General features: G+C 42.7%; 1 protein-coding gene and 1 non-coding gene across 4 annotated transcripts in view; both read left to right on the top strand.

Moving 5' to 3' along the window:
• The window catches only part of CHP1 (calcineurin like EF-hand protein 1), a 44,634-nt gene extending 32,653 nt beyond the window's left edge, over positions 1 to 11,981 (top strand). For 2 of the 3 annotated variants that reach the window (XM_030318452.1, XM_030318454.2), the window contains 3 exons: positions 4,973 to 5,034; positions 9,729 to 9,851; positions 10,009 to 11,981. In XM_030318452.1, the coding sequence (XP_030174312.1) occupies positions 4,973 to 5,034; positions 9,729 to 9,851; positions 10,009 to 10,062 (239 nt within the window). In that variant the 3' untranslated portion in view covers positions 10,063 to 11,981. Of the gene's footprint in view, positions 1 to 4,972; positions 5,035 to 9,728; positions 9,852 to 10,008 lie in introns of those variants that run through there. The other variant, XM_030318453.1, reaches the window with a different exon arrangement.
• Positions 8,035 to 8,143, top strand: LOC115517339. The gene has a single exon (XR_003969803.1). It is a non-coding gene; the product is annotated as a U6 spliceosomal RNA (small nuclear RNA).
• Positions 11,982 to 12,331: the final 350 nt, after the last annotated feature.

Raw genomic sequence — 12,331 nt, 5'->3', positions numbered from 1 at the left:
TTTAAAAAAAGAAGAATTGGGCACCTGGGTGGCTCAGTCGATTAAGTCACATGACTTCAGCTCAGGTCATAATCTCATGGTTCATAGGTTTGAGCCCCGCGTCAGGCTCTGTGCTGACAGCTCAGAGCCTGGAGCCTGCTTCAGATTCTGTGTCTCCGTCTGTCTGCCCCTCTCCCACTCATGATCTGTCTGTCTCACAAAAATAAACATTAAAAGAAAGAAAGGAAAGAAAGAAAGAAAGAAAGAAAGAAAGAAAGAAAGAAAGAAAGAAAGAAAAAGAAAGAAGAATCAATGATTAAAAAGTAAAGATTTGACTAAAATCATTCATTTGATTTTTTCATTAAGCAAATATTGGAGCAAGTGCTGTTTGCCAGGTACTAATTTAGGTCTATGATACAATGATGCATAAATCAGATAAGGTCTTTGCTTTCATAGAGCTATGATCTCATAAGGGAGTCAGACTATACATGGGAAAAGACAGACGAAGAAATAAATCTTTTGACTTTATGACTGTGGCAGGTTCTGTGAAGGAAATGAATAAGTGAGATGAAAAAGTGATAGGGAATGTCACTGCATACAAGGAGTGGTGAGTGAAAGCCTCTCTGAGCTAAGAATGAACCAGCCATGCAGAGAACAAGAGAGCTCTAGGCACAGGGAACAAGTAGGGTCCATGAGTACTTGATCTGTTCAGAGAACAAAGCAGCTGTCCCAAGAAAGAAGTGAGTGGTGAGAAAGGAGGGCAGAGAGGTAATGGTAGGGAGGTGACATTTATTGAGCTCCTACTATGTGCCCAGCACTGTTTAAAGTGTCATTTTTAAATTTATTTATTTATTTTGAGAAGTGGGAGAGGGACAAAGAGAGAGAATCCCAAGCAGGCTCTCCCCTGTCAGCAAAGAGCCTGACATGGGGCTTGAACTCAAGAATGGTGAGATCATGAGCTGCAATCAAGACTCTGACGCTTAACTAACTGAGCCACCCAGGCACCCCACCATATTGCTTTGACATCCATGTCAGGAGCTCAGAGGAGAGGTTGAAGCTGAAATTGCACATTTGGGAATCATGAGCGCTAGAAAGCATTTAAAGCCATGGAACTAGATTAAAGCCATGGACAGCTCAAGATTAGGGGAGTCCAAATCACAGGACCAAGAATAGGGAGATGAAAGAGAGATGACAAGAGGAAGGGTGCCTGGGTGACTCAGTTAAGCGTCCTGGGTCTTGATCTCAGGGTCGTGAGTTCAGGCCCTGTGTTGGGCTCTGCACTGGGCATGAAGCCTACTTAATTAAAAAAGAGAGAAAGAGAGGGAGAGATGAGAAGAGAAAATAGAGCATTGTTAACAAAAAGGCTCGGTCATTTGCGCATTTGATCATTTGTTATCTTGGGAAATATGTGTTTGCTGGTTCAGGGCCAGAACTGCCTGATTGGAATCCAAGTCAGTTAAGAAATAACTACTATTGCTGCATTTTTTTTTCTGAAAGGTCCTTTCAGGTAATCTCTGAATTTACCTGATGTCTTAGTCTGCTCAGGCTGCTGTAATAGAATACCATGGACTGGGTGGCTTAAACAGACATTTCTCACATTTCTGGAGGCTAGAAGTCTGAGAACAGGGGGCCAGCATAGTCAGGTTCTTTGGCGAGTGTCCTGATTCACCCAGAAGGGGCTCCCTTTTTCTTGCCCTATTCTCACATGGGGAAAGAGGTGGAGACAGACAGAAGGAGAGATTCCCTGTCTCCTCCTTTTATAAGTGCATTAATTCCATCACAAGGGCCCCGCCCTCATGACCTGATCTAACCCTAATTACCTCCCAAAGGCCCCACCTCCTAGTAGCATCACATTGGGGATTGAGGGTTCTAACATAGGAATTTTGGTCGGGATTGGGGGGATAGAAACCTTCAGTCCTTGGCAGCTAGGTTTTAAGAATTAACAGTTCGGGGCGCCTGGGTGGCGCAGTCGGTTAAGCGTCCGACTTCAGCCAGGTCACGATCTCGCGGTCCGGGAGTTCGAGCCCCGCGTCAGGCTCTGGGCTGATGGCTCGGAGCCTGGAGCCTGTTTCCGATTCTGTGTCTCCCTCTCTCTCTGCTCCTCCCCCGTTCATGCTCTGTCTCTCTCTGTCCCAAAAATAAATAAACGTTGAAAAAAAAAATTAAAAAAAAAAAAAGAATTAACAGTTCTAGCTTCTGTAAATACCTTGGCAGAAAGGGGTGGGTTGTTTTTTTTTTTAATGTTTACTTATCTTTGAGAGAGGGAGAGAGAGCGCGAGCAGGAAGGGAGCAGAGAGAGGGAGAGACAGGATCTGAAGCCAGTTCTGTGCTGACAGCAGTGAGCCCGATGCCAGGCTCAAACTCACAAACCATGAGATCATGACCTGAGCCAAAGCTGGATGCTCAACCGACTGAGCCACCCAGGTGCCCCGAAAGGGGTGTGTTTATAACAGGTACCTGATTAAAAAATTCTGGCTGGCTCAGTCAGTAGAACATGCGACTCTTGATCTCAAGGTCATGAGTTGGAGCCCCACATTGGGCATGGAGATTACTTTTTAAAAAATGAAAATTAATGGTTGTTTTAAAAAAGAAACAAATGTTGTTTAAAAAAATTCTGAAAGTTATTATGGGTTATATAGCATAACTATATATGGGTTATATATAGATTTCCCTTCTGAAATCATCCTGAAGATTGCTTAATAGGTAACACATTTGATGTATTTTAGAAACTTGACAGCATGTACAGGGGTATGTGTGTGTCTGTGTTTTCACTTTGGGGAATATTTTAAACAGATATTCCTTTAGGAATACTAATGATCTTGGTCTCCTTTCCTTTGGAATCGAAACCTCCATGGGGCACCTTGGTGGCTCAGTCACTTGGGTGGCCAACTTTGGCTCAGGTCATGATGTCGTGGTTCACGAGTTCGGGCCCCACGTTGGGGTCTGTGCCCTGTAGCCTGCTTCAGATTGTGTCTCCCTGTCTCTCTCCCCCTCCCCCGCTCGCACTTAGTCCCTCTCTTTCTCTCTCTCTCAAAAAAAAATTAAAAAAATAAATAAGCATTAAAAACAATTTTTTAATTAAAAAAAATAGTAACCTCCTAAGCATATAAATTCTCAAATTTGGTAAAGATAGTTAATCAACTAACCAAATTAAGAGAAAACACATCAGAGAAAGTCTTTCCCAGTTATTTCCCCCTCTAGAATTTTTTTTTTCAACGTTTATTTATTTTTGCGACAGAGAGAGACAGAGCATGAACGGGGGAGGGGCAGAGAGAGAGGGAGACACAGAATCAGAAACAGGCTCCAGGCTCTGAGCCATCAGCCCAGAGCCCGACGCGGGGCTCGAACTCACGGACCGCGAGATCGTGACCTGGCTAAAGTCGGACGCCTAACCGACTGCGCCACCCAGGCGCCCCATCCCCCTCTAGAATTTTTTAAAAGTTTATTTATTTCAGTTATGTCCACACCCAATGTGGGGTTCGAACTCAACAATCCTGAGGTCAAGAGTCGCATGCTCTCCCAACTGAACCAGCCAGGCGCCCCTCTCCTCTAGAATTCTAATATGTACCTTATAACAAGCAGGTTAGATTTTTCTAAAATTTTTTAACGTTTAGTGGACTCGCCTCCTTTTGGCAGCAGTAGGGGTAAGGAGTGGAGGAGGGGTGATGTTTAAATTTGTAGATACTCATCCGGGTTCTCATGCCTTTGTACCTAGTGTGAGCTCTGCCTAGAATGCCATCTGTCATCAGATTTGTCTGTCTTTCAAGACTATGTTCAAATGTTACTGAACCAGAAAGGCATACGTGCCATACGTTTTGTTCCCCAGCATTTCAGATGTATGATAACACTGCAAATGTAGTGAAGTGAGTAGTGTGTGTTGCTCTCCTCTACTAGCTCATGAGCTGCTGAGGACAAGACCTAAATCTGTATCTTAATAATTAGAGAAGCGGATTTTGGCTTTTTAGTATTCACAGCACCCTACCCAAAACAAAAAACGTTAGTGGCGTACTGTAAGCGAATCCAAGCCTCAAAACCGCACTCCGTTCAGCTATAATTACAAGGCAGTCACCTCCTCATTGTGATTTTTCATAGTGCCAGTAAAATCATGCAGTGGTAGCTCTTCAGCAACATGAATTGTCTCTTGCATATCCTAGTTTCCAGAAAACATATTTATTATTAACAGGAGAGAAACATGTTAAGGCCAGGAGACCATCAGATTCTCAGCATTTTTATTTGCAGCTGCAGTTCTTTATTTTCAGGGCTCCAGCATGGAAGACAGTGACTTGAAATTTGGCACAAATTTCCCAAAGTGGCCATTTTCCCAGAGCACTGTTTTGTGTAGTCTGCTTCTTTGCCTGCGTGGCACCTAAGGCTGGCACCCTGTGAGCGGTGCATGGGTTTTGTGAGATGACCTCATGTATAGAACTACTAATGGGCTTGTTTGTTTTTTAAACATTCTAAGGTAAGATAAAGGACACGCAATTGTTTCTTTTTATTATTAAGTTCTCTGATTTGCCTGAAGAAGGGACATATTTTATCAAGGCTAGGATGCCATCAATTATGAGATGCATTTTATTTTTTTATTTATTTATTTTTTTTAATTTTTTTTTTTCAACGTTTATTTATTTTGGGACAGAGAGAGACAGAGCATGAACGGGGGAGGGGCAGAGAGAGAGGGAGACACAGAATCGGAAACAGGCTCCAGGCTCCGAGCCATCAGCCCAGAGCCTGACGCGGGGCTCGAACTCCCGGACCGTGAGATCGTGACCTGGCTGAAGTCGGACGCCTAACCGACTGCGCCACCCAGGCGCCCCATGAGATGCATTTTAATTTCTTAAGTGTTTTGTCTTTAAAAGCTCTAGAAGTAATGTCCACTGCTCTTAAAAAACTATTTGTTGTCAAATTTCTGTCTAGCGTCCTTTACATATTTACTTCCTTGAGAAGGGGCAAAACACTACTGAATTTCCAGTAACTTTTTGTTTTTCCCTACCAGTTGCTTTTCGACTATATGATTTGGATAAAGATGACAAGATTTCCCGTGATGAGCTATTACAGGTAGGTGGGAGAGCTGCCATGCATGCGAACAACTGTTGGGGCCTCTGCCTGCTTACTCTTTTGGGCAGGAATTGTTCTTTCTTTCACTAAGCATTTATTTGCCACCTGCTGGTGCAGAATCCTGTCCTAACTGTAAGTCAGAGCCAGATGACCTGGGGAAACTTGAAATGGCTCATTGAGTTCTCAAAGACAGATGTCTCTGCTATTTAAAAGCTAACTAAATGTCTTTTGGGTGCTGACCAGCAGAGCTAAACTCTGCGAGATGGTCTAAGTCAGATAGTTGAGTTATTGTCACGTCAGCTTATTGACATCCAGGTAATTCTGATGACACTTGGGTAAATGCTGCTGTCTCGTCTGTCCTTGGCCTTGACATAACAGTCAAGGAGCTATTGCTGGGCCAGTGTACACTGAGCCACCTGCTCACTGTCTTTTGTTGCTTCTGAAGACAATTCCCTGTCTTTGCACTAGCAGTGACTACTAGCATTTCATCCTCTTAGCATTGCCCTCCCTTTCCCCTCCCCGCCTTCCTTAAATACACAGTTAGAGGGGAGAAAGTTCTCCTTTTCTCTTTTCTTTAATACTTACGAATCTGGAGGACTCTAGGAGGCTAACACATTCAGGAATTTCCATGAGGAGATTTCTCTATTTCTAGATACACCTAAAAAGTAAAGTGGTTTCCACTCACCCTGAAGTAAATCTGAACTCACTCAGTGTCCTGAGAAGTCTTCTAAGCTGAAGATTACTCAGGCCAAATTAAGGACCAACCCAAGGTATTTCTATATTTCTATGTCTGAGCACAAAATTCAAAACAGTCTGCAGGTCAATGTTAACGTTCTTTGCTTTTGAGTTGGGGATATCGTTCTTCAATGAAAAGAGTTTATTTAAAATTGCTATATATGGGCTTCTGAGTTCTGAGGAGAAAAGGCAGAGGCAGTTGCTCTATAGTTGAATGTTTTCATCCTGTGGCCCAGATCTGGCTGCCAGAAAGATTTTTTGGAGTGGTGGGTTGATTTATTTTCTATTATTAGGATTTTAAAAAAGCCAGAGGCAGGGAGTGGGGAGATCATATGGCCAGAATGCCAGTCAGTGCCACCAGAGTGTTCCTCAGGGCCAAACTGACTTGAGGACAAATGTGTTCATGAGCTGTCGAGATGACAGAGAACTAGTTTTACCCTAGCAGGAAGAGGATATGAACATGTTACCAAAGTGAGAAGAAAACAAATTTCATCTTCCTGGACACTTCCATGTCCAAAATATTTGGTGATATGCAATTCGTAACTATTCATTCAGTGGATATTTAAAAGTTTGTGGTGAGTTTCTCCTAGGGGAAGACTGAGTGGTTGTTTTCTAGTATGATTTTTATAAAAAGTCCTGGTTGAACTCTTGGAGATGACAGATATGTTCATTATCTTGATCGTGGTGATGGTTTTATGTGTGTCTACATATGTCAAAACTTAACAGATTGCACGTTTTAAATATGTATAGTTTATTGTATACCAATTATACTGCAATAAAGATAGTTGCTCTACTCATTTTATGAGGCTAGCATAACTTTGATGTGAAAACCTTATAAAGACTGCTTAAGAAAATTACAGGGATACCTGAGTGGCTCAGTCAGTTGAGTATCTGACTCTCGATTTCAGCTCAGGTCATGATCTCATGGTTCAGGAGTTGAAGCCCCATGTCAGGCTCTGTGCTGACAGGGCGGAGCCTGCTTGGGATTCTCTTGTTCTCTGTCTCTCTCTGCCCTTCCCTCCCTCTCTCTCGCTGTCTCTCTCTCAAAATAAATAAACAAACTTTAAAAAAAGAAAAGAAAATTACAGCACAATCCCTTTCATTCACATAGATGTAAAAATCCTAAACAAAATATTGGCAGATTAAATCCAGCAGTGTATAAAAAGGATATTGGATTCTGGCCAAGGTGGGTCTATATCAGAAATTCAAAGTTAGTTTAAAATTAGAAAATTAAAAGGGGTGCCTGCGTGTCTCAGTCTGTTAAACATCTGACTTTGGCTCAGGTCATTATCTCTCAGTTTGTGAGTTCGGGCCCCACATTGGGCTCTGTGCTGAGAGATCAGAGCCTGGAGCCTGCTTCAGATTCTGTGTCTCCCTCTCTCTCTGCCCCTCCCCTGCTCACTCTCTGTCTCTTTTTCTCTCTCTTTCAAAAATAAACATTAAAAACATTTTTTTAATTAGAAAATTAATATACTTTGCCATATTAACAGATTAAAGAAGAAAAATGGGTCTTTTCCACAGAATAAAAGCATTTGACAAAATTCATCATCCATTCATGATTTTTTTTAATTTTTTTTTTTTGATTTATTTATTTTTGAGAGGGAGAGAGACAGAGCGTGAGCCAGGGAGGGGCAAAGAGAAAGGGAGACACAGAATCTGAAGCAGTCTCCAGGCTTAAGCTGTCAGCACAGAGCCCAACATGGAGCTCAAACTTATGAACTGTGAGATCATGGCCTAAGCTGAAGTCGGACAGTTAACCAACTGAGCCACCCAGGCACCCCTAAATCCTTTTTTTTTATTTTAAAATTTATTTATTTATTTTGAAAGAGAGAGAGCACGCACACATGGGAGGGAGGGATGGAGGGAGGGAGGGAGGGAGAGGGGGGTGGGGAATTCCAAGCAGGCTCCATGCTGTCAGCACAGAGCCCATTGCGGGGCTCGATCTCACAAACCGTGAGATCATGACCTGAGCCCAAAATCAAGAGTCAGACACTTAACTGACTGAGATACCCAGGCATCCCTCCCCCCTCTTTTTTTTTTTAAATTTTAGAGAGAGAGAGCGCAAGCAGGGGAGAGGGGCAGAGGGAGAGAGAAAGAATCCCAAGCTGGCTCCACCCTCAGTGCAGAGCCCAGTGCAGGACTCGACCCCACAACCCTGGGGTCAAGACCCGATCCTAAATCAAGAGTTGAAATGGAGAGTCAGATGCTCAACTGACTGAGCCAGCCAGGCACCCTCATTCATGATTTTTTAAGAAGTCATAGAAAGTGCTCGTTTTGGCAGCACATATACTAAAATTGGAATGATACAGAGAAGATTAATTAGCATGGCCCCTGCAAGGATGACATGCAAATTTATGAACCTTTACATATTAAATTTAAAAAAAAAGACATAAAAACAGATAGAAGGGAGCTTTTTTACACTGATGAAAGGAATATACAACAAACCTTAGCAGATATTAACCAAGTGGGAATAATGAAAGCCCTGTTTGCTAATGAACTTCCAACTACAGCCCTCAGTGTCACTGTGGATAGCTGACTGGGCACAGAGGCCTGGACGACTACATGGGCCACTGGTCGCTGGGACCTGGATCAAGCCACTTCTAGACCCTCTTGTCCTCTTGAACAGATTGTATGAGTGATTCCTCAGACAACACCACTCCTATCCCCACAGAGCACACATGCTCAATGCAGTTTTCTAATTCTAAAAATAAAACACCTCAGGAATAATTGGATGCAGATCTGAAGAAGGTGCTATTTGAGGATGAATTTGTCTAGTCAGCCACAGACGATCGGGGAAGATGGCAAATGACTTGTCCATTTATTATTTTTGCCAGGATTGCCTCTTTCTATTAATCCTTCAATATGTACCCCAATTTGGGGTACAATTTGTACCCCAAACGTACACTTTCCAATTTTCAAGAATCAGTTTGTGAAAAGAAATAACCAGTGTTGATGCAAATCCATATTTCAGCTCTTTTTTTCTTTTCAGAAAATCCTGTAATTTACTTTTAAAAGTCTGTGTCATGAGATTGGATAAGGATGTAAGAGGTGGGGGAAAGGAAGGCTTGTGAACAGCTGGGCTGGAAGGCCTTTCTTTCTTGTGGAAAAGCTCAACTCTTATCTCTGAAGACAGAGGTGGCTGACTACAGTAATGTGAGGCATCACAAAAGCACCCTGTCCCTCGTTTCATATCACTACGGTTGCTTATTGTGCTTAAAGTAGCAATTTCCAGAGTATATTTATGCCCTAAAGAATTGAGGGGAGGGGGGTTCTTGGTTATGTGTGAAACAAATTTGGTGAAACAGTGTTCAAATTCTCTTTACTATAGCCCGTTAAATATTTTTGTTATTTTTCTCAAAAGAAGGGTTTAGTATTTAAGCCTTCAAGGGTCTTTATGTTTCTTGGTTATACTTGAGAAATAGCTGGTTTAATATAATCCGCTGCTTCAAAGAGGACTACTGCATTCATGTGGGGTTCCTAGAAAGCTCCACCAAACTGACTTAAACCAATAAGGAACTAGTTTGCCTCATGCAATAAGAAATCTTGGGATAGATTATCTGGGTTGGTGCTGTACCTGAGTGACGTCCAGGAATCAGGCTTCTGTATTCTTGCTCTGGCATGCATAGCACATACGACTTTCACCTCATAGTCGCAAGATGGCTGCTATGCCACCAAAGCATCATATTTATGTTCCAGACAGGAAGAACGGGAAGAGCAGAATGCAAACGACTCTCCCCCAGTGAAACTTTGCCTTCCTTTCCAGTGACCTTGCCAAAGAGTTCTGCTCACATCTTTATCTAGAATGGCCTAGATGAGAAGACAAGGGTGTCAGCTTTCTGGCCGTTGTATTTAAGGACATCAAAGGAAAAGAGGGTGGGAGTGAATTTTCCTTTAATCTTCATAAAAGAGTTCCCCTGACCCCCCAAGTCTCCTGTAATTCCTGGCTTTTGGTCTTGCAGGTGCTACGTATGATGGTCGGAGTAAATATCTCAGATGAGCAGCTGGGCAGCATTGCAGACAGGACCATCCAGGAGGCTGATCAGGATGGGGACAGCGCCATCTCTTTTACAGAGTTTGTTAAGGTCAGTCAGTCACCTCTTGGTTTGAAAATGTTGAAAAGTTTTAAAATTGTTGTACAGGAGGGAGGGAGAAAAACATTCAGATAAGAACTTGGGACAGTATCTCCTCTTTTGACCTGCATAACTGTAATTGGGCTTTGTTTTGTTTTGTTTTTTCCAGGTTTTGGAGAAGGTGGACGTAGAACAGAAAATGAGCATCCGATTTCTTCACTAAAGGACTGAGACCAAACTGTTCTTGCTTTTGAGTATTTAAGAACTGGAATTTGAGAGTCCTCCTCACCACCAGCCCCACCTCCACCCCATTATTCCGCCTTCTCCCAAAGTACTACTGCTGTTGCATGAGAACCCCAAATACGGTCTGTCAACACAAACCTGCCTTTGGTGTATAAACAGGGCATTACAGAATGGTACACCCGTCTATTTCTGTTCAGTATCATTCGCCAGTTATCTCCATTTCTAAATACCATCTCCCCTGGTTTGCTGCTGAATGCCACATGTCCATCCAGTCTGAGAAAATGAGAGAGGGACTCCTGCCAAGAACCAACCAGCAAAGCTCTTTCACTGGATGTAGATGAAACCGTGCTGCCTTCCCTCCAGCCAGGCTTTGGCATGCTCCTTCATCTTTTTTTTATATCTTTTTTCATCCCTCGCTTTCTACTTCTCTCTCACCCAACAGATCATTCACTTTGTCTTTCAGTCTCTCTGCTTTTCTTTAAGCTTCAGTCCCTCTGTTCTACTTGGCACCCTAAGCTATGCCTGTTAAATGTATTTCTCACTTGGCAGGATAGTGCAGTGGTCTGGCAGTTTTTGTCTATCTTCATTCTTAAACGGGTCTCTGGGATGTTGCCTCTCCAGGAGGTTTTCCATAACCAACATTTCTCTCAGAAAAATGATCATCTCTGGTCCCCTGCACTCTGCTCTGTCATCAAAGGGCCGTTGGTTGGGGATGTTCTTCTTGAAAGGTAGTGGCTTTGGTGAGAGGTGTAGAGCCAAGTGTGCTAGGTGGCTTGCCCAGGTCGCTCTACCTCTGGCCTCTGATTATCAATATACACACCTACGTGGCTACTCATGTTAGTACAGTGTTGACTCTTCAGAAAATAGCCATATGCCTGCAGGTTTATTTAGTTTGGGGGCATCATCACCACCAGAATGGCTGCTCTGCCAATATGCTTGGGGCCTTTCTCATGGCTTTTTGAACAAGGAGCCTGGGCATTCTAAAAGCCTGGTATGTCTCCACTTCTGCAGCATGGTTTATGCCTCAGTGTTATGTGCCCTGGAATGTTTTTCATTTCACATTTCCAAACTGGAAGATTAGTGTAATGGAAGTGCCTAATTCATCCCAGTCCAAGAGATTTAAAGGTTATCTTCAGTGTCTTGATGTTTTGCACAAAATTCTCTCTGAATTTTACCGTTGGCAAATATTAATGCTGGAAGCCATAGTCGGCTCCTAAAAGAGGTCTAAAGCACTGAATGTATTATTATTAGCTACCTGGTTACGTTGACTTCCTAGCTCCTCTTGTAAACCACTAATATCTTGTAAACAAGGAGTCTGGCACCAGTGGCACGACCTGAAGTGGCATTACAGGCTTTTGCATGAGCCAGAGCAACTTCTCTGCCTATCCAGCTTGGTATCGACCTGTCTGAATCAGGCTGTTGTCATCCTAACATCTGTTTATGAGTCTTTATGTCTATATATCTGCCCTTGGCCGATTTTCTCTGACTCATTGATTGCTTGCTTGCTTGCTTGTTTCCTTGCTTTGGAAGGCTATCCAAGAAGGGAATTGCTTAAAAACAGAAATGCTGCAAAGGGATTGGGAAGGGTGGGAAACAGGAATGGCCAGACTGGATGACTCAAGTATAAATGACTAAGAAATTCTTAATGAAGTATCGGTCTAACTTTGTGATCAAGTGATGTATTATAGGAAATGTATAAAAGGGAAGAATTTTCTGACACTGGTCTGTTAGAGAGGTACTTCAGAGGCTCCTTGACTTGCATATTTAAAGTTCCTAAGTTTATGGCTTTTTCCTCCTTTTGGCTGTATAGCAAACTGTTTGAATCCACAGTTGTGCCTTACTGTTCCATTAAAATTGTATTCTTCGATCCATCAATAAATACTTGTGGTTAAAACAAAATAACTTGATTTTGTCCATGTGTTTCTAAGAATTTTATAGAACTCAGTCCCCTTCTTCAAGTTTGAAATCCCAAACCGTGTTTCCTTTATTCAGGTTTACATCTGTACTATCAAATGCATGTTTGCTCTACTGCTGCCTGGACATAGGATGTGGGGACATTCACATCCTAGGGGTGTGTACTGTATGTCTCTGGGCACAGCTTTGTTACTTCAGTCACTTTCCATTCACTCCAGGTAGGATTCCACTTCTATTCTTGACTCCCTGGCTTTTTAAATACAGAAAAGACCTCTAAAAGTAGGCTGTGTGTTTATTGCATGATATTAAGTTGTCCACCCCGTCATGCCTGTGCA

This window comes from Lynx canadensis, chromosome B3 (genome assembly GCF_007474595.2).
Source record: "Lynx canadensis isolate LIC74 chromosome B3, mLynCan4.pri.v2, whole genome shotgun sequence".
NCBI classification, from domain to species: Eukaryota; Metazoa; Chordata; class Mammalia; order Carnivora; family Felidae; genus Lynx; species Lynx canadensis.
This window is presented reverse-complemented; position numbering and strand designations above follow the sequence as displayed.